The sequence below is a fragment of the Notolepis coatsorum genome (genome assembly GCF_963971535.1).
Source record: "Notolepis coatsorum genome assembly, chromosome: 5".
In the NCBI taxonomy this organism is placed as follows: domain Eukaryota; kingdom Metazoa; phylum Chordata; class Actinopteri; order Aulopiformes; family Paralepididae; genus Notolepis; species Notolepis coatsorum.
Window position 1 is genome coordinate 186,769,561 of NC_140169.1, and position 23,217 is coordinate 186,792,777.

At 45.1% G+C, this 23,217-nt stretch overlaps 1 protein-coding gene across 1 annotated transcript in view; it reads right to left on the reverse strand.

The window, feature by feature from the left end:
• Positions 1 to 23,217, reverse strand: part of nck2a (NCK adaptor protein 2a) — a 108,985-nt gene that overhangs the window by 8,195 nt on the left and 77,573 nt on the right. The window contains exon 2 of the mRNA XM_084315088.1: positions 14,320 to 14,561. Within this exon, the coding sequence (XP_084171214.1) occupies positions 14,320 to 14,545 (226 nt within the window). The 5' untranslated portion in view covers positions 14,546 to 14,561. The remainder of the gene's footprint in view (positions 1 to 14,319; positions 14,562 to 23,217) is intronic.

Genomic DNA, 23,217 nt, shown 5'->3' on the forward strand with positions numbered 1-23,217 from the left:
TGCTCTTTTGTAACTCGGACTGCTTGAATGTGGTTGTTTCATGTATACTGATGTTTCTGTGTATCCTGATTGATTGGTTGATTTGTATTTCAGTGTCCCGTCCACATACAAGACAATACATGTAGACAGTACATATAATAATGGAGTCGTGTACAACATGACAAACTCCACTTCACACATACTGTAAAAGGTGTTCTGTCTTTTCTCCCATGCTGTACAAATGGCACCTTCCACAAAGAAAGCACCGCTCCTGAAACACAGCTCTTTCATAATTATCTAGTTAAAATTAAATTAGCAAAGATAGAAGACATTTGACTATAGAGTACACTTCTTGTTTTATCTGTGCCTATGGCTAATGGTAATATACCTGAATAATGCATCTATCTGTGTCTATGGCTAATTGTAATATATCTGAATATAATGAAGCTATCTGTGTCTATGGCTAATTGTAATGTACCTGAATGTAATTAATCTATCTGTTATGGCTAATGGTAATGTACTTGTGCACAAAAGGATATTTGACTTTTGGATAGATTGTGCATACATACATTGCAACTAGGGATGTCCGATATAATCGGCCTACCGATATTATCGGCCGATATTGGCATTAAAATGTGATATCGGAAAATATCGGTATCGGTTTTCAAAAAAAACTTTATTTACCCAGGCAAGCAAGTAAGAACAGATTCAGATTTTATTTATTGTCAAAAGTATGCATAATGTTGTGTTAATTCCACGACAAGAGATATGTAATGTTAATTACCTGAAATTATTCCGTTTTTTGGGGGGGGGGGAAACCCTGCATATATCGGTATCGGTTGATATCGGTATCGGAAATTAAGAGTTGGACAATATCGGTATAGGTAAAAAAGCCAATATCGAGCATCCCTAATTGCAACATACCAGGAAGTAAAAAAAATCTAAACACAGACCATGAATGAATGAACGAACCAGTCGCGAAATAGCAGAAGGATTCGATGTTTCCAGGGCTGATGACATTGATGAAGATGTCAATAACAACAACATGTGTTTATTGTGTCCGCCAAAAACGAAGCTTCTCTCAACATCCCACACGACCAGCACTAACTTGAGAACACATATATTCAGGTAAGCTGATGAAAAGCTTTACATAAACATTGTCAACTGTTCCCAAACAGCACACGTCAGTGCACTTTTTGTCAACAGATTTAACTAACATGTTTCACTGTAGGCAGAAAATGAACAATATTATGGGGGTGGAGAAAAGAAAAAACAAACTACCATAAATAGTACATACACTAAGAGGGAAAATATCACATAGAGCAGTGGTTCTCAACCTGTGGGTCAGGACCCCCAGGGGGGGGGGTCCCCACATGATTTTGGGGCCATGGAATGTTTTGTGAGTTACATATTTAAATACATTTGGTCATTTAGCTGACGCTTTCATTCAAAGCAACTTACAAATTGTGTACAACAAGTCAGCAGGAGTGGTACATCTAGCAGCCAAGGATAAGTAGTATTGTTTGTCTAGCAGTGTCGAGCTTGAGTGTTATACTCTTGAGTACATACTGTACTGTAGTAGTATAGACATATTAGCATAGTTGGTGGTAGTATAGACATGGTAGCATAATAGTAAAATGCAGTAAGACAGTTTTTATTAGTTAAAATTCAGATATTGAAGAAGTGTGTTTTTGGTTGATAAAGTTGGCAGGTTTCAGCTAGGAGAGGGTATCAGGCAGCCAGAAGATGCAGAGTTTAGGGATAAATAATACATAAAGATAGAATAGAAAAGAAAAAGACCATTACTGCATCAAAAGTAATCAACAAACTATACTATAAAAACTGATCAAACCAAATGGTCTCTTTCTTTTCTTTTGTAGAGGCTGCACCCAGCTAAACTTGCCTTCCTGGATTTTGTACATAATACAAGTTCATGTTAAAAGGATGACACAAAAAGCCAGACCGAGGGCTTGTTTCAGTTTTATAATAAACAATCAAACTGAGCATTTATTTTGCCTGTGTATTTGTTTGGTGGAAACGTGATCACGAACGGAAAAAAAAAAAAAAAAAAAAAAAAGTAGTGCCGCTATTTTTGCTAGCTATTTTTGCCATGTTCTTGTAGTGTAGCTTGCTACATTTATCTGGGGATAGCTTCCATTGTAGTTGAGCTATATTTAATCGAGAGTAACTTGTAGTGTAGCTTGCTACATTTTCCAAGTAGCTTGCCCATCACTGAAGGTATGGCAAATCACAGTGTTTCACATTAGGATCTAGCATCCCAATAGGCTCTCCGCTTACAGTTTTCAGTAACACAAATAATAAAAATAGTTTAAAATGATTCAGTTTAAAAAGTCAAAAAATTATAAAATAGAACAGACATAATTTATAATAATAATAATTTAGGACCTGCTCAGAGGTCATCAATCGGCACACATGCGATGCATGCATGCAATTCGTATCTGCGATTAACCCATCCCATCGTCCTTCCCCCCCCAAGGGCAGCCGGGAGCAGACAGGCGTCAACGTGAGCCGCGCCAGGGGACCAATCCAAGTGCTCCTGTCCGTCTTCGTCAAGGACGCCACAGCGTTAGCGATCTATTGTTGTGCATGTTTTTCCATTGGGTTTATCTTATCGGGGGGGAAACCCTTGCGAGCACGGGGAGAACATGCAAACTCCACACAGAAAGGCCTGGGAGATACCCCACCTGGGTAACTGGCATCATGGAAACCTGGTCCCCAAGCGAGAATCGAACCCTGGACCTTCTTGCTGTGAGGCGACAGTGTTAACCACTACACCACCGTGCCGCTACAGTGCCGAACAGACATAAAAAATACAGGCATGAGCGAGCATAGCAAGGTATGGTAAATCACAGTGTTTCACATTAGGATCTAGCATCCTAATAGGCTCTCTATTCAGTAATACAAATAGTCACAGTGTTTCACATTTGGATCTAGCAATAATACAAATAGTTTAAAATGATTCAGTTTAAAAATAGTCATCAGTAAGAAGTAAAAAGTGCAATAACCGACACATGAATTTGATAGGCAGGGTATGGTAAATCACAGTGTTTCACATTAGGATCTAGCATCCTAATAGGCTCTCTATTCAGTAATACAAATAATAAAGTAGTTTAAAATGATTAAGTTTAAAAATAGTCTATAAATTATAAAATAGAACGGACATACAACAGTAAAAAATGTAAATAGCAAGGTTACAGTAAAAAGTGTGAAAAATAGTTTAAAATGATTCAGTTTAAAAATAGTCATCAGTAAGAAGTAAAAAGTATGATAACCGACACATGAATTTGAGGCAGTGTAAAATAAGATAAAATTAGCATAGAAAAGTAGGCAGGGTAGGAATAGTGCAGGTAAGTCATTGAAATGCCTGAGCAAAGAGATAGGTTTTAAGCTGTCTTTTGAAGATGTCTAGCGAGTTGGCTTCCCTGATGTTTTGGGGTAGTTTGTTCCACAGTTTTGGGGCATAGTTGATAAAGGCTGCATTACCGATCCTCTTTTGACTGTTTCTGGGAGCATCTAGTAGGCCAGCAGCTGATGATCGCAGTGTTCTTGCTGGTGTGTAATTTATTAGAGTGTTGGTGATGTAGCTAGGTCCCTGTCCATTTAGAGCGTTGTATGTAAGGAGAAGGACCTTAAAGTCAATTCTAAATGTTACAGGAAGCCAGTGTAAAGCAGCTAATACTGGACTAATGTGCTCTCTCCTTTTGGTTCTAGTTAGCAGTCGGGCTGCGGAGTTTTGGATTAGCTGAAGCCTCTCTGAAGTTAGTTTCAACACTGGCGTGTTCTGTATGGCCCGTAATTCATTATAGTTCATTGTAAAATAGCAACAGTAGTGTAATTATGGTCAAAACCCTATAAATAGCATTTGGAATAATAGGTCTTTCTCTCCGAATGAATGCAGCATGGTTTATATATAGCGTTATCGGAATATACGGGGTGCACTGACTGCGCTCCGCGTAACTCAACACGTTATAATTTTGCGCATAGATTGCAGAAATACAGGAACGTTTTGATTATATTTTAAAGGCTTTGCCATTGTTAAACGAAACAAGTGGAATTTCGAAGCTGTAAGCAGAATACAAGTCATATGAACACCCACGATAGTGTTCTTCCCCCTTCTACATAAGAAAGAATAAAAAACGCATTGCTCAGAGTTCGCTCGGGTCAGTCCATTATTTCACATCCCATGGGGGGTGTTTCATGACTATATATGGATAATCATGCACGAGCATTGACGGTAGAACAAAGAGGTATTTATCAACACGGAGGAGCGTAGGACCCGTGTACGCACGGTTGATAAATCCCAATATTTCTGTGCGTACACACATTCTAAATTCTGCGCTTACGTACAAAAATAGAACACTTTCTAAGAATTGTTGATAAATGAGGGCCGGATTTTATGTTTAGGTAATATGTAATCTTCTGAGTGAGTAAAACTTAATTACATGACGTACCGTCGCCCGTGGAGATCAAAAGTACATTTCAGTCTATGTTAATTTGCCCGGCTGTTATATAAGATAGCAAAGCGTAGCGGTACACAAGATGCAGCTGGGAACCAGCAACCTATTGCCCAGCCCTAGTGTGTAGTAGGTGTATTGTGAGTATTGAAGTGAATCTGTGTAGTTGTGTTATGTCACTACTCACTAGTGTGTAGTAGGGCTGTCTTAAATACTTCGAAGCTTCGTTCGATGGGCATGGGATTCGAATATGAAAATAAAATGTGATTATTAAAAATATATATATGAATTTTCTTTTTTCTTTTTTGTGTGCAAAATCAACTCTGCCTCTCTTTGTTAACTACAACAAACAATGCTGTTTGTTATTTAAGATGAGGTCGGACTTGGCACTGACAGATTTGTGTTCATTGTGCTGCTTTTATAAAGCCTCAAATGACGAAGAAACAAGAAAACTAAAGAAAACTGTAAAATTGTAATGACCCTGCTGTGTTACAAGTATAATTCATTCATGTTTCTTCCCCCTCAAGTGTATATACTCTTTTTTAGACTCCTTTTGTACACATAAACAGTACTGTATATTTCTACATCTTGTATGTCATAAATGTTATGATGAATTGAAAATGGGGGACCCTGATGTAAACAAGACAAATGTGTTTCTCTGGTCTGCATCCCCTTAACAATTGTGTGTATTGAGCCGTACTGTATTGTACCCATTCTGCAATCTGTTAATACAATTTTCAATCAATCAATCATGGTTTTGTTTTAGGGACACCTGTAGTAAACAGGGGAGGAGGGGAGAAACAACCCAGTGCAGAGTGTCAGTGCGTGTTGTTAATTTGTTCTGTCCGCTTGTCATCGTGCCTTTACAAGCTTCAACGTTTTATTCATCATAAAATTTTTGCAATACAAGCTTAATATTCAACGTTAAAGATCAATGTAAGCCAGTGTAAAGTAAAGTAAAGATATTGAGCATAGATTTGTAAAATGTGCAACCCTATAGTTTCACCTAGTGGTATGAGTCGAGACGTATTCATCGTATGGCTGGATGTACCGAACTGTGACGTCCGTACCGTGAAGTCGCGGGACAAATACACGTATCGTTACTAGGGGTGGGGGGAAAAATCGATACATACTAGTATCGCGATACATTGCGTGGCGATACTGTAGCGATACAGGGACGCCAAGTATCGATATTTAATTATTCATAAATTTATTTATTTTTTATATTTTTTTTTTGTATAAGGAAGTTGCATTGTTCATTTCAATACCTGTAATAATACAGTAGTCCACACACATGTGCATTCAGTTAAGTTGGAATATGTCTGTAATACAAACAGTTCAATACAGATTACAGTGTTTACATCCGTCTGCTTGAGAAAATACCATGTTCTGCAATAAAAATGATTGAAGTGAGATGAACAGACTGAACTTTATTTTAATAGATAAAACATGTTGGCAAAGTTTTACTTTGCAGTTGAAAAAAGGTAATAAAAGGGCGGCTACGTGGTGCAGTGGGCAAGGCGCTCACCACTAATACTGGAGACTGGGCTCAAACAGATCAACTTCCTGTTCGAGCCCAGCGCTCCACATTGCTTTCAGTTTAGCTGGTCGTCCGCACTAATACACATTGGCAGTATTAGGGGGAGGGAAACTGATGGGTGGGGATCGGGCGTTGTGGACAGCGACTCCTACAGGTCGGTTGGTGCGCCTGCGCAGTAGAATCAGGAAGCGACGGGGACGGGGCCCCTCCAAAGCCCAGACCCCTGACGCTGAAAGATCGAGCCGCGCAGGTGGAAAGATGCGACTGCTGTTACCTCGAGTACCGGAGGGGACTCGTGCTATGTATGACTTAGTCCACATTGCAACCGGCTTGTGGGAGGCATGAAACAGCGTTCAAAGACAGGGGAGGGTTGAATTGGACGATACGAAAATTGGGATGGGAGAAAAATAGAAAATGGGAGAAAAAAGTGGACCAAGAAAAAAGGTAATAAATAAAATTTGATAAAAAAAAAAATTTAAATCCCGCAATACTCAGCATATTGCGATATATTTAGTATCGCGATACTATCGTATCGTGACGCAAGTATCGCGATAGTATCGTATCGTGAGGTCTCTGGCAATTCCCACCCGCTACTATTGAAGCGAATGTGTCATATTATGTGTACTATTGAAGCGAATGTGTCATATTATGTGCACTATTGAAGCAAATGTGTCATATTATGTTTACTATTGATTGAAGTGAATGTGTCAACTCATTATGTTTACTATTGAAGCGAATGTGTCATATTATGTGTACTATTGAAGTGAATGTCTTATATTACGTGTACTATTGAAGTGAATGTGTTGTATTACGTGTACTATTGAAGTGAATGTGTTGTATTATGTGTACTATTGAAGTGAGTGTGTGTACTGTGTAGCCAGGCACACTGTGGTTTTAGACTGATTTGCTCTGAGGGAGGAAAACCAGAAACAGAACTGCCTGCAGAGTCTACCAGCCTACCAGCCTGCCAGCCTGCCCACTGAGCCAGTCCTCTCTGGCTGCTGTAACTCTCTTGACAGGTTTACTGTGCATGTACACACAGCAATGCGGCAGTAATGTGTCCGTCGGAACACAAACAGCTGCCTGTTTGTGTAGTTAGGACCAGGGCCCTCTAAGGCACTGTATAATTTCTGATTAGCTTTGGTTGTTCCTGTAAATGACCATAGTGATGTAACTCGATGCTAATGTAGTGTTTATGAACGGCGCAGCCCTTTTCTTTTTCACATATACACCACGGTGTGATCGGTGGGTGGGGGGGGGTGGGTGGACTCACTTGAGGTTGCTAAATGGGGCCCATCTAAGCTGTGAAGTGTATCAGTATGTCGGCCCCTCTGGCCTCTCTGCTTTCATAGAGCTGCGCTCCGTCGGGAGTCTCCTGGGGGCCTGTGCTTATTGAATGCGAGTCCGTCCACAAGATGAGGTGTGTGGGAGGAGGGAAGAGAGACGCTTCCTCTACCGGCCAGCAGGCCGATGCCTTGAAGTGGAAATGAGTGAAAAGTGTGTGTGTGTGTGAGAGAGAGAGAGAGAGAGAGTGTGCGAGTGTGGGTTTTTGCTGAGCTGAGCGCAGCAGGTCTTAAGGGACTGTATGTCTCCGCTCTCTCTGCCCCATGGCTGTCGACCGTGGTCTTTTTCTAAAGGACTGCTGGGGGCAGGGTCAGGAGAGTACCACTCACCTTGGCTCACTGCCAGGATAAGATTATTCTAGGAAAGAAACCAGGTACTAACACCCTGGCCCTCTACAATTTCGAGGCAGTTTCAAAAGAAAAAAGATCAATAAACTTGAATATGCCAAGGCTTTCACAAACTGGAACATGCCAAGTTGTTTCATGAACTTGAATATGCCGGGGCGTTTCATGAACATGCCAGGGCATTTCATGAACTTGAATATGCCAAGGCGTTTCATAAACTTGGATATGCCAATGCGTTTTATGAACTTGAATATGCCAAGGCGTTTCATGAACTTGAATATGCCAAGGTGTTTCATGAACTTGAATATGCCAGGGTGTTTTATAAACCTGAATATGCCAAGGTGTTACATGAACTTGAATATGCCAGGGTGTTTTATAAACTTGAATATGCCAGAGTGTTTTATAAACTTGAATATGCCAAGGTGTTTCATGAACTTGAATATGCCAAGGTGTTTCATGAACTTGAATATGCCAGGGTGTTTTATAAACTTGAATATGCCAAGGTGTTTCATGAACTTGAATATGCCAGGGTGTTTTATAAACTTGAATATGCCAAGGTGTTTCATGGACTTGAATATGCCAAGGTGTTTCATGAACTTGAATACCGTAATTCCTCTAATAGTAACCCCGGCTTGTATTTGTTTCAACTGTAGCTGATACCAGGCTTGTATTAGGAGGAGGCATGTATAAGAGAGAGGCCTATATTTCTAATTTTCAAACGGATCATAATGAATAAATCAACATTTTGTGTCAGTTTGAACCCAGTAAAATGTACTGGGTTCATTTATTGAAACCAAGTACTGTATGAAATACGGTAGTAAACAGTGCAATTACAGGTGGTCAAAAAAAGTTAAATAAAGTAAAATAGTGCAATCAATACTGGTATAATAATAATAATAATAATAATAATAATAATAATAATAATAATAATAATAATAATAATAATAATAATAATAATAATAATAATAATAATAATAATAATAATAACTTCGTTTTATACAATTCTGAGGTAGGCTTACTCTCTCGGTAAACATTAACACCATACCATTATATGGTATTTACTGCACAGCCAGGCCAGCATATACATGAAACCCGGCTTGTATTAGGAGGCCGGCTTATAATTGCTTAGCTCAACAGCGCACCCGGTCATTAATAGAGACCCGGTTTTTAATTGAATACCGGTTACTATTAGAGGAATTACGGTATGCCAAGGCATTTCATAAACTTGAATATGCCAAGGTGTTTCATGAACTTGAATATGCCAGGGTGTTTTATAAACTTGAATATGCCAAGGTGTTTCATGAACTTGAATATGCCAAGGCATTTCATAAACTTGAATATGCCAGGCCTGGAGGGGGTTATTCACAAACAAACAATTCACATGCTTGTTCCTGTAATTGTTTTGAAGTATGCCAGCACTATCCACAGATCTTAATAGACTTAACTTAAAGGTTCTGTAAGTGGTATTTTCTTTGTAAAAATAAGCGATCTACATGTTAAAATAATAGCTCTACATTCCGACAGACATCACTAATATAGATTGTCTGGGGTCAGTAAGATGGGTCTCTCTGCAGTAAACCCAAAACACATTTCTGGAATCCCGTTCCCACTTTAATCAGGAGAGAGAACTCCACACTGCAAAAATGGTCTGACAAAAATAAGAAATTGAGCTTCAAACAAGTAAAATAATCTGCCAATGCAGTAAGCAAATTTGGCTTAGCAAGATTTCTCGAAAATAAGTACAAATATCTAGGGTTCTCACTCCTGATTGATAAAGTGGGAAGGGATACCAGAACATGTGTGTTTACTGCAGAGTGGAGGGACTGGGAGACCCATGTTACTGACCAAACACAATGCATCAATGATGGCTGTCAGAATGTAGAGCTATTTAACACTTATTCTAACAAAAAAGACCACTTACAGCACATTTTAATAAAGTTATCTATACTTGTACCGGTTCTGTAAGACTGGTAGGGGTGCACTTCAATATATAGAGATATGTGCAGGCTATGTGCGTCATTACTTGTTATTACCGTGGCATCTATCGTATCACAGCCACCTTTCTTTTATTAAACATGACCTGCTCAGTATTCCTCTCATTTTCAGCCATCAATGTATAATCTCCTCTTTCTCTCTACTTCACTTCTTCTTTGCGTTTTGTTTCGGTTGTGTTCTCTGATGTGTCTGGTCCACCGTGTGCTAGAAACAGCTGCCAAGGGACCGTCTCTCCCCTCTCTCTCATCCTCTCCTCACTGCCAACAAGTTTCATGCTACTCTGGGTGAACCCAACAACTTCCCAAGCCGTCTTGAGGCCTAACAAAAATAATAGTTGGTTTCAGGTTGGTTGTCAGTTTGGTAGGGAATTTTTTTTTTTTTTTAATTTTTTTTTATTCTTTCCCACGGCGACTATGGATAGGGAATTTCTTTATTTAATTAACCCTTTCACTGCCACACGACAGAAGGTTAGCCCTTTACTATCACACAACCGACGGCGATGCTCCATCATTAGCATCATTAGCTCCGCGGATGCGGAGCTAATGATGCTAATGATGGAGCATCGCCGTCGGTTGTGTGATAGTAAAGGGCTAACCTTCTGTATTGTCACAGTGAAAGGGTTAACCGGCTGTCGTGTGGCAGTGAAAGGGTTAAAATGTTCACAACAACATGGATGCATGTACTCTGCCAGCATGTTTAATATCCATAATACTAAATGTTTGACTAAGATTTCTATGAAACTTTATTCTTAAAAAAAAAAAAAAAAAAAAAAAAAAAAAATTTTAATATATAATTTTTTTTTTAAACTCATAAAATATATTGGGTCGCACCTAAATCGGCAGGGTCGGTCGGCAACCTGAAACCAACCATTATTTTTGTTAGGCCTGAGTGTTCTATTCAGCCGTGTGGCATTTCTGTGGCATTTCTACAACACTCTCTCTCTGGTGCGCCCTCTGTAATTAGTTAGTAGAACACAAACTAAATTAAGAACAATCCTACTGCGGTTGCTAGCATGCGAGAATCTGTGTTTGTTGATGTGGAACTTGAAAGAGTTGCTGTGGGGTGGGCAGTGTGGGTTACAGTGATTCACAGTGAGAGTGGCCATTAGTCCTATAGAGTCACCTGGTGTCTTCTCACATTGAAGTGGAGAAGGTCCAACGTTCTGTTCACTCAACAGACTTCAGGTTCCACCTCAGCCGTTCTGTTCAACCAACATACAGTACTTTAGGTTCCACCTCAGCCGTTATGTCCAATCAACAGATTTCAGGTTCCACCTCGGGCCGTTCTGTCCAATCAACAGACTTCAGGTTCCACCTCGGGCCATTCTGGCCAATCAACAGACTTCAGGTTCCACCTCAGCCGTTCTGTCCAATCAACAGACTTCAGGTTCCACCTCGGGCCGTTCTGTCCAATCAACAGACTTCAGGTTCCACCTCGGGCCGTTCTGTCCAATCAACAGACTTCAGGTTCCACCTCAGCCGTTCTGTCCAATCAACAGACTTCAGGTTCCACCTCAGCCGTTCTGTCCAATCAACAGACTTCGGGTTCCACCTCGGGCCGTTCTGTCCAATCAACAGACTTCAGGTTCCACCTCGGGCCGTTCTGTCCAATCAACAGATTTCAGGTTCCACTAACTGAAAGAGCAATTCACACTAGAGTAAAAAGTGTGACAACGTCCCCCGTTCTCCCCTACAATAGGCACCTGATGAGCAACCAGAATGGATAACCGCGGGGCTGACAGAGCTAATCCTAACAATAGCCAATCAGATTATTTGGTTTGAGCATGTGATTAGTTCCATTAGCCCAGATAACCTCACCAACCCCCCCCCCCCCATGGCCCCATCATCACGGCCCTTGTCTACTGGATCCACTAGTGACTCAGTGAGGAGCTAGCGGCTGGAAGCAAAAGTGTTCAAGATTGAAATGGAACTGGGCCATAATGTCCTAGTCAATATGTGACACAGCTGGGGACAGATAGGTAATCCATCATTCCAGCACAGCCATTAGGCCCCAGATTCCTGCAGTGATCAATCTACTGATCATGGCAGAGAACAGAGTCACAGAGACAGAGCCTAAAGACAGAGTGAGAGAGTGAGGGAGTGAGAGTGAGAGTGAGAGTGAGAGTGAGAGTGAGAGAGAGAGAGAGAGAGAGAGGGATGGAGAGAATATATGGGAATGACAGAGGAGAAGAGACATCCAGCCCTGGACAGCAGGCTGTGCAGTGCAGTGTTGTTGTCCCACATAGTGTGGTTGAGTCTTGCCCAGAGTACATTTCTGCAGAGAGGAATCGGTGAGTCACAGTCAGACACTCTCTCTCCATCACCCTGTATCCCTGTGTCTCATCTCACTACCCATACATCTGTGCAATAATCATCACTCTATATTGACATTGATACGCTATAGTCATGATGTTATATTATATTATATATATATATTTATATATATATATAGATAACCTTTGTATTTGATCTGTCCATGCAGTGTTTTATACTGACCTACACTTATAATTATTACCGTACTTTTAGCAATGACATGTGTATTGTGAGGAACTATGGGTACTGTGTGAGTGATATGTGTAGTATGGAGTGAATAATACTGTATGTGTAGTGGAGTGAATGATATGTGTAGTATGGAGTAGTGATGCACGGTATATCGGCCGCCGATATAATATTTTTACACATCGGTATCGGTCCGATATCAAGATAGGGCCGATATGGGCCAATATAAAATGTCTTTTAATCAATTCTTTTTGTATTATTTCTTTTATATACATGTTTTGGCCTTAAATAGTTTCAAAATATCAGTAATTTCTGAAAATAAGTTACAAAAGTAAAAAGAAAATGCGTTTGGGAAAATAGCTCTTTATTTGATTATCATAAAAAAGTTTTTTCTATACAGAGCTAGCCATATCACTGAAGAAGGACATTGTCCGAAACATGTCTGCTATCCATTCAGACTGCCATTAAAAACATTGAAACTGAGAGTGCTGGTCCGGCTACCCTGCTTTTTGATATACTGAACTTTATGGGATTGCAGCACCCAGTGTGAGAACTTGTGAGCGCGGTCTAACTTGACTATAACTATACAGAGATATCGACATCGGTAAATATCGGTATCGGCCAGAACAGCAATATTAATATCAGTTATCGGTATCGGCCACAATTTTCACATCGGTGCATCACTAGTATGGAGTGAATGATTGAATACTATGTTTATATGGAGTGAATTATATGTGTAGTATGGAGTGAATGATATGTGTAGTATACTATGGAGTGAATGATATCGTGTAGTATGGAGTGAATGATATGTATAGTATGGAGTGAATGATATGTTTAGTATGGAGTGAATGATATGTTTAGTATGGAGTGAATGATATGTTTAGTATGGAGTGAATGAGCACACTGACCAATGTCTCGTCATACTATTTCATCACTCTGTCAGAATCTCTCTCTCTCTCTCTCTCTCTCTCTACACAAAATATATTCAATCTATACAAACTATACTATACTAACTGTATAAATAAACTATGAACTATACACTAGAATTATAAACTAAACTATAGACTAAACATAATACACAACGTATTATTATATCTATACAAACTATACAAGGTATATGTTAGCAGCAGTGTGTGTGTGTAATAAGTGTGCTTATGTGGTGTGCAACTCACTAAGGTGCTCTGTGCTTTGCTTGATAATTTAGAGTCTGTCCGGCCGTTTGCCCGGTGGAAGTAGCTGACAGTTAACATTTCCGACCGTTAACTTTTCAGACCGTTAAAGGAAACATCTTGTTGCTGCTGAGCTCTCTTGTCTCTTTTCTTAAGCAAGACACTTGAGAAAACGAGTTGCACTATAAGAGTAGTAAAATGGTGCTAATCCAGGCTGAAGGTCCAAAATCAAAGTTCCAGGGAACATTAACCAACTATATTACAATACGAGGGACATTGACTTAGTTTGAGCCACGTTCAGTAATCTATTCTTGAAACATTGCATACAGTGTAGTATATACATCATTGAAATTGCATGCATTACTGTATTACTGTACTGTAAAAACACCTATGACTTACTTAATCCGTCACACTGATGATGGGCGTTTACTGAACATTTCACCTTTCGTCGTCTATATTCCGGAGCTCCGTTGTATAACTTGCAAAATCAAGTCATGTCAGGGCTGGGGACCCACTGTGCTGACAGCCGAGAGCAATGGCCAACTAAAATCTATCCCCGGGGTGCCTGGGGACCTAGAGACACTGCCCTGACAGCAGAGAGCGATGGCCAACTGAAATTTATCCCTGGGGTGCCCAAGTGACTGCTCCCAACTAGGACACTGTGACAGTGAGGGAATCTTTTATGAGTCCAAAAACGGAGAGATCCAGAGTAATGCGCGTGCACGAGCGAACACGCGCGCGCGCACACACACGCGTGCACACACACAGCACAGACTAATCTATTAATGACCTCATCTATCTCCCCCCCAGCAGCAGGGACAACGTCTGCAAGGATTTCGAGGGTAAAGTAAAACGATGCTCCACTTTCACAGATAACAAACCACAGAGAGGCCAGGAACCGGCGAGAGAGACAAACACCTTCTCCAACACACACCGGGCCGGAACTGGAACTGTGATCCGAAAACCGTCTCTTACCTAATGTGTCCTTGATGTTCTTCACCAACGAGCCCTTCTTCAGGCTGTTCTTGCGCTCGACGTAGTTGGAGGGAACGTAGCCGGTCTGGTTGGAGGCGTTGCGCACGCGCCACCACGTCTTGGAGTCGTCGAGGAGGTGGAGGCGCTCGTTCTTACGGATGTCGAGCTCCTGGTCCTGCTGGGCCGTGTAGTCCCACCTGGCTACAACTATCACCTCCTCCGTCATCTTTCATGGAGGCCCCCTGAAGACAGAGGCAGAGGGGGAGGGGTCAAACTTCTTCTCTCACAAACAAAGAAATGTTGTTTTAGAGAAATACATGGTTGCTTTTAGGAAGAGTTTTTGGACAAGGTTTTGCTGACAGAAATTCAACAGTACTGTGTATATACAGAAAAAAGGCTAATTGTAACTGAGGGGTACAATTCCCTGACTGTATTACTAGATATGATACTTACTACCACTACCTTTGTACTTAATATTCGGCCACCCAGTACACGGCATAAATATATTATCATAAACACTCTCACGTAGATGAAACGGATCCAACACAAATGTACGAAGTCGAAACAGGTCTTTATTTCTACACAGCGATGGTGTGTAGAACAAGCACTTAATCACTTAATTACATTTATGAATTGAAATAGTATGCACTTTTATGGCAAAGAGTATTCGTCGGTATATCAATAGAGAATGTCCAATCTCTGAAGGCGCAGGTGGTAAATATACAACCTGGAATAGTTAAGGAATAACAGCAATGATACTTTAATGATTATATACTAGATACACTAGAGGGGGTTAATCCGGTCGCTTGTAAGCCGACAGGAGTAGGAGGGGGGGGGGGGTAGAATCCGGCTGCCTCGTCCGGCCAAGGGTATCCCAGGTGAACCCACTGTAGTGCCGTTCAATGCGCCGGCGATCCTTGGACCACAGATGAAAGCAGGTGGACTCTTTGTGGGCCGGCTCTCTCCGGTCCACGGGGGAGAGACGTGAAGCGACCTCGTCTTGCAGAGCGTCTCCTCACCTTGCGTCCTCTCCAGGGGGGGGGGTTCCAACACACGGCAGTGTCGGGGGTCTTTATCCATGGAATAATCAAAGTATACAAAGCATAATCCGTGCCTGGGAAGGCGGGCTGTCGTCGGTAGAATAATCCGGTATACAGGTCCACTCGCTCGTCGGCTCTGGGGCTCCTCGGGTGCAGCTTCACATGGGGTCAACCACCCTGGGTAAGCAGCCAGTTCTCTGCCCGAAACGATGGGGTACTGACTACGGTAGTATTCTCACCGCACGAAGCACTATATATTAACAGACTATTATTAGCTTAATAGACTACGTCCAACTCGACGATATAGTGCCAAATATGACTATTCAAATATTAATATACACGATGTCTCAATACCGATGGTAGGCGAACTTGGCCTTACTCCCACACGTGGCGTCGCGGGGAGGCTTTACGTCTGTGACTCTATTGGAGGGTAAGAAACTGGACTGAAAAGAAAGTCCTACTTTAGTAGCGCAGTATATATACGCACTATGAACAAATAGTCCCATTAGTGGTGCGGTAGCCAGATTCCTACGCGGAACTAGGACTTGTTCGTACATGTGGAGCGGTACGTTTGAACTGGGTCTGAGGGGTATGGCAGCCTGGCACCAAGGTCTCGACCAATAGTAGAATGGAGACTATTATGGGATGTTCAGTAGGCTAGAATGGATATTCAATGCATATTGTACAAGGAATATACAAGGGATATCAGGGAATATTAGAGAATATACAAATACAATTAAATATATATATATAAATAAATATATATATTCGGTTTAATCTGGCCCTTCACAACAGCCACCCCCTGAATAGGTCCCAGACCTAATCAGTTAAACAGAGACAGATTAATCGCGTTGTCTATTTACACATAAGGGTTTGCTGTAGGGGTCAGTCAACTTCACAAAGTCATAGGGTTGTAGGGTCATGGTCATCATCGATTGTGTCTGGGAGTCGAGGCAGTTCTATGAGCCTTGCCACGGGACGGGTGTAAGTGCGACCCTGGACGAGCACTTCAGCTGCTCGGACCTTGCCGTCGGCACCGGTGATCACTTTGCTTACGCGGCCGGCCGGCCACATAGCTCTGGGCAGTGATTGATCAATAATCATGACGACTGTTCCTTCTGTCAAATTGTCTCTCTCCTTTACCCACTTCTGGCGGGTCTGTAGAGACGGTAGGTAGTGCAGTAGGAAACTGTTCCAAAACTTGTCGGCTAATACTTGGCTGTACCTCCACATTCGTCGGCCGTTCGCTTCTTCAGGCCGGTACATTGTCTGTGGTAATGCAGGATCTAGCCGCCCCATCAGGAGTGTGTTGGGGGTAACTGGGTCGATATCCGCCACATCACTGGAGACATATCCGAGGGGCTTCGAGTTAAGTACTCCCTCAATCTCCGTGAGGACTGTCATTAGGACTTCTTCCGCCACAGTCTGGGCCCCAAGTACTGCGTACAGGGCTGTCTTTATGGAGCGCACTTCTCGTTCCCAAGTGCCACCGAAGTGGGGTGCGTTTGGGGGGTTGAATTGGAAATCAACCTGTGCTGGAGCGAGGTGGGTCTTAAGTTCTGGGCCCATAGCTTGGAAGCTCTCTCTCAGCTCTCTTTCGCCGCCTTTGAAGTTTGTCCCATGATCGGACAATAGGGTAGACGGTCTTCCTTTCCGTGATGTGAATCTTCGGAAGGCCATAAGGAATGAGTCTGTGCTCATGGTCGGGAGAAGCTCGATGTGTATCGCTCTGGTGGTCATGCATTTGAATACAATACCCCACCGCTTCTCGGTTCCTCTTCCTTTCTTTATGTGCAGCGGGCCAAAGCAGTCCATACCCGTTGAGTGGAATGGCTTGTCACCGATTCGGAGGCGACATGGAGGAAGGTCAGCCATCCTTGGTATGCTGGGCTGCGCGCGCCACTTGCGGCAGTCTAGACATGTTCGCTGGAAGCGTCGTACCGCCTCTCTTCCTTGTAGGATCCAGTAACGACGTCTGATTTCCGCGAAGACTCTTTCTGCTCCTGCGTGATGTACATCCTCATCGTATTTCTTTATAATCAGCTCTGTGACCTTGTGTCGGCTGTTCAATACGATCGGGTATTTAATGTCATCCGGTAGATTGGGGGCTCTGCGTAGGCGACCACCCACTCTGATGAGGGTATGAGCGTCGCTCTCGGGGGCCAGATGAATTAATCTGCTGTCGGATGGGACGGGCTTTCCTCCCTGTAGACAGGCCAATTCATCGGGGAACGAGTCTCTCTGGGCTCGCTGCAGTAGAAGCAATTCTGCTTCCTCGTAGTTAGCTGCTGACATATCAGCGGGGGACTTGCACTCCGGGTGGTACCGCAGGAATGTTCTTTGTTGTGCACTCTCTATGGACGTGCAATCGTCTATGTTAGGGTCGGTGGAGGCTACGGTGCTCAATCCACAGAACACAGACTTCTTATTTTCCACCTCCTCTGGACTTGCTTCCCTCGGGATAGGCATGGGCCACTGTCCTTCCGGGAGTCTTAGGAATGCGGGGCCGTCACTGTAGACATTGCGACGGGTGAGGTCATCCAGGGGCATCCCCCGGGTGATGACGTCAGCTGGGTTCTGTTTTGTATCAACGTAGCGCCACTCTGTTTCTCCGGTTAACTCTTCGGTTAAGTCTTGAATCTCGGTGACTCTGACTCCCACGAAGACTTTGTACTTGCATGAGTCCGATTTGATCCAGGCGAGTACCGTCGTGGAATCTGACCACAGGATTGTTCTAGACACCGGTATGGTGAGCTCACGTTGGATGAGCGTGGCTAGGTGCGCTCCGGCTAGGGCTGCGCAGAGCTCTAGACGTGGGATAGATTGTTGCTTGCGTGGGGCTATTCTCGAGCGGGCGAGGACAAATGCTGTGTAGATCTCTCCCCCCTTCTCTTGGGCCCGCAAGTAGGCTACTGATCCGTATGCGACCTCTGAGGCGTCACTGAAGACGTGTAAGTCCATTTTACATGTCTCTGGCCTCACCGTGGGTGGGAAGTAGCTTCGGCGCATATTAACGCCTGGGAGTGAGTGGAGCTCCATCTCCCACTCTCTCCAGGTGGATGCAAGGTGTGCGGGAATGGGGTCGTCCCAGCCCTGGTCCTTGTCCCACAATGCTCGTACAATCATTTTTGCCCTGGTGGTGTACGGTAGAATACATCCTAGCGGGTCATATTGTCGGGCGAGTGTTGTGTACACACTCCGTCTGGTGGTCGGCGCCGCCGCCGGCCTTCCCTGCTCCGTAGTCAGGGGCTTGTGTCTGTAGTGAAGCAAATCTGTTTTGAATCGCCACACCAATCCCAGGGTCATCTCCTGGGCTTCTCCCGGGATTGTAGCCATCCAGGTCTCGCTGCTGGCTGCCTTGTCCTCGGAGGAGAGGCTGCGCAGTACTTGCGGATCGCTGCTGGCCCACTGCCTGAGATCAAAGCCGCCTTTGATCAATGAGGCGCGGAGTTTAATCAGGAGAGCCTCGGCTTCTTCCTGGGTTGAAAGGCTTTGTAGACAGTTGTCTACGTAGAAGCTGTTCTTTACGCTGTGTCGGACCTCTTCGTCCGCTGCTGGGTCCTCTGCTACATGTTTCTGTAGTGCAAATGTCGCACAGCAGGGGCTGCACGTCGTTCCGAAGGGGAGGACTTCCCATTGGTAGATGGCTGGGTGCTCATCTCCTGGCTTCTCTCTCCATAGGAACCGTAACAGGGGCTTGTCCGCCTCTACTAATCTCACCTGCAGGAACATTCCTTTAATGTCCCCGCTGATGGCCACCTTTTCCTGGCGGAAGCGGAGTAGAACGGCGAGTAGGGAGGGGCCGAGTGTGGGACCGGGCAGTAACTCTTTATTTAGATTTTGGGATCCGATCTGGTAGCTGCAGTTAAATACTATGCGGTCTTTACCGTTGTGATGGACCTTGTGGTGGGGCACGTACCACGATTCAGTGGTCTGGTCAGCCTCTTTAATGTCCATCTTTGTGACGTGTCCCGCTGTGATGAGCTTCTCAATCTCAGCGCGGTATACACTCTCTTGGGCGGGGTTCTTGGCTAAGCGCCGCTCCGTGTTCAGCAGGTACCGTTCTGTGGCGTCTGTCTTGGCGTGGAAAGTAGGCATTCCTTCTCGCCGCAGGAGTGGCGTGGCGTATCTCAACACGCCGTTGACCGGGACTCTCTTGGTCCCGGTCTCGAGGAGGTGAATGGCGTAAATGTCATCTTTAGAGCGAATGTCTTTCTTTCCTTTCTTAAAGGGCATTTGTTCCAAGGTCCATAGCCGCTCTACGTGTTGCAGGAGTGCGGTTTCTCCCTCTGTGACTCGGGAGTGGAGACATCTAGTGGCTGTACTTCGGTTGAGAGATTTGGCGAGCGGGCCTTGGAGAGTCCATCCCAAACGGGTCTCGACTGCTGCAGGACAGCCTCGGGGTCCGGTATGAACCCGGTCTATCGGGACAATGAGGTCTGCATGGTCGGAGCCTATCAACAGGGTCGGCATAGCATTGTCTATGAGCGGGATCGGTAACTTGCGCAGATGTGCATATTTCTCCATCAGCTTGGCGACGGGGTATGTGTACCGCGACAGTCCTATTTCTTGGCTGGTGAAAGCGTCTGCAATCTGGTACCGTCGCTCAGGCTGGCCGCTTGCTGCGATAGAGAATGAGACATTCTCGCCCTTTATCGTCTTCAAATCTCGTCTTATTGTCCGAATTGTCATTTGGGTTTCGCTTCCCCGCAGCCCTAGCTGGGCCGCAGCGGAGGCGAGCAGCAGGGTCTTCTCTGACCCGTCATCGAGGACGGCGTAAGTGTCCAGGACTTTATTCTGGTAGCTTAGTGTCACACGCACTACTTTTAGGAGTACTCGGGCTCCACTGCTGCTGGCGGGATCGATGTACATGACGCTCGCTTTGCGGCTGGATGGTGCAGGTGAAGGGCGCCGTCTGTTACTGTCGTGAAGTATGTCCAGATGGGCTCCATCGCACTTGGTGCACCTTTTCTTTAAGCGGCATTCGGCTGCCATGTGTGAGCGCGCACAGCGAAAACAGCGCTTGTTGGACTTTATCCATTGACCTGCTTCCTCCGCGTTCAGCTTGGGGAAGGAGTCACATTGCGCTAGCCAGTGTTCTTTCTCACAGTAGGGGCACACTATCTTCCACTTCTCCGTTCTGGAGGGGGTACTGTGGCTCCTGCTGCTCGGTACTGACTCCGATTGGTGCATCACAGTCACCGATCTTCTTCCATCATTTAGTCGTCTGGTTCCTTCTCTGGAGCCAGGGGTGCTCCGTCCGAATGTATCTAGCCGTAGGCTGCTGACTTCTCTCGCCAGGAAGTCTGCTAGATCGAGGAGGTTCTGTTCGGGGCCATTCGGGTCTCTGTGGTCCCTCTGCCGCCTAAAGCGCTCCTGACGAGCGGGCGGCAGCTTCTCCAGAATCCTTTCCACATTTGAGTTGGCGTAAAGTTCATGCCTCCCCTTCTCTCTTTGCGCTCCCAACATCCCTACCAGGGACTGCACTCTGATGGACAGGTCGTCCAGTGCTCGATTGTCTATTGCTGGGGGTAAGCGGTCGATGTGTCGGATCTCCTGGATCCCGTAATCCCATATGCGCCCATACCTCTGGTCCAATGCTACCAGCGCTGCTGTGTATGGGGTGGTGGAAGTCGCGTAGGCGAGCGCTATATTATGTGCGCGGGGCACCTTTAAGTGCTTCAGTAGGATGGCGTATTTGTGGCGTTCATCCAATACATCCACCAACATGGTCTCCAGACACATGCGGAGTTCTGTATACTGGGCCCGGTTCTCTTGGGTGAAGTCGGGTACCATAGGCGTGCCAATGTATGCCGCTGACTGTGGATACATCGGCGAGCGTTGGGGGAGAGGCCTCCTAGGCGAGTCTCCTCCCGCTCCTTGGTATGGGCTGGTACCGGCAGTGTACCATGGCCCGCTTGTCCAGGTGCTGTTCCTCGGTGCGGGTCGTGCGTCGTGCTCACCCGTGTATAGAGTCGGGGGTCTGTAGCGCAGCTCCGCGGGAGTATAGCCTGGGCTGTACCGGACCTCCTGGTCCGGTAGAGTACTGTGCTGTCTTCGGGCGTGGTTCTCCTCCTCTTCCTCTTCGTCTTCAGTTAGGTCATCCAGTGCTTGTAGTCTCTGGTTTAGCCTCTCCACAGGATATGCTGCTCCTTCCCGGTTGCTAGGTCTCGCTTGGACCGGTGGGGGGAGGTGGTCTGTGGGGGGTATAGACCTCGTCTGTTGGTCAAGTTCAGGGTTGTTTACTCGGCTAGGGGATGCCGCCCTGGAGGTGTGTCTAGACGAGTTCCTGGAGCCTCTGGCGGAGGGAGAGGGTGTTGTCCGTCTGATCAGCTGTTCTATTAGTTGCGACTGCTGTCTGTCGCGCGCTGCGTCCCGTTGAGCACCGGCTCGTTCTCGGGCCACATTCTCTTCCATCTGAATGCGTCTTATTTCTAGACGTATCTGCTCGTGTTCGCTTCGCTGCTGGATCTGCAGTCGGTCGCGTTCAGCAGCGGCGTTCAGGCTGATGAGGAAGGCCCGCTGCAGGGTCCTCTCTGCCTCGCTGGGAGAAGGCGGTTGTATAGGGGAGCCTTCCCTCGGGGTACTCCTTGCGGAGCCTTGGAGCTCTATCTCCACGGTGCTCTCCCCGTCTTCTTCCGTGCCGAGTTCTCTCTCGGTAGCGTTGTATTCCTCCCGGGACTCATCGGGGACTACTTCTTCAGTACTGGCGGGGTGTGAAGTCATGTCTGGTTCCCACTGGTCCCCACCGTGAACTTGGTCAGTTACATTAGAGCCCGTAGGGGCCTCTATGGTCGGGGTAGTCTGGGCGTTGGGGTTAGACATACTTTTACTTTCTAGTTTTACCGCGTTTACTGTTAGTAGAAGACTAGGTTGTTGACTGACAGCGTAAGCCTCTAAGTACTGAGGGAGCCGTCGTTCGCGCTGCGGGCGTTGGTTAGGAGGATCGTTTCGTGGAGTGTTCATCATAGGCCATTTCAATATTAATAACACTATATTAATATTACACTAATTACCATCCGGCTCGAAGGACCAATTGTAACTGAGGGGTACAATTCCCTGACTGTATTACTAGATATGATACTTACTACCACTACCTTTGTACTTAATATTCGGCCACCCAGTACACGGCATAAATATATTATCATAAACACTCTCGCGTAGATGAAACGGATCCAACACAAATGTACGAAGTCGAAACAGGTCTTTATTTCTACACAGCGATGGTGTGTAGAACAAGCACTTAATCACTTAATTACATTTATGAATTGAAATAGTATGCACTTTTATGGCAAAGAGTATTCGTCGGTATATCAATAGAGAATGTCCAATCTCTGAAGGCGCAGGTGGTAAATATACGACCTGGAATAGTTAAGGAATAACAGCAATGATACTTTAATGATTATATACTAGATACACTAGAGGGGGTTAATCCGGTCGCTTGTAAGCCGACAGGAGTAGGAGGGGGGGGGGGGTAGAATCCGGCTGCCTCGTCCGGCCAAGGGTATCCCAGGTGAACCCACTGTAGTGCCGTTCAATGCGCCGGCGATCCTTGGACCACAGATGAAAGCAGGTGGACTCTTTGTGGGCCGGCTCTCTCCGGTCCACGGGGGAGAGACGTGAAGCGACCTCGTCTTGCAGAGCGTCTCCTCACCTTGCGTCCTCTCCAGGGGGGGGGGTTCCAACACACGGCAGTGTCGGGGGTCTTTATCCATGGAATAATCAAAGTATACAAAGCATAATCCGTGCCTGGGAAGGCGGGCTGTCGTCGGTAGAATAATCCGGTATACAGGTCCACTCGCTCGTCGGCTCTGGGGCTCCTCGGGTGCAGCTTCACATGGGGTCAACCACCCTGGGT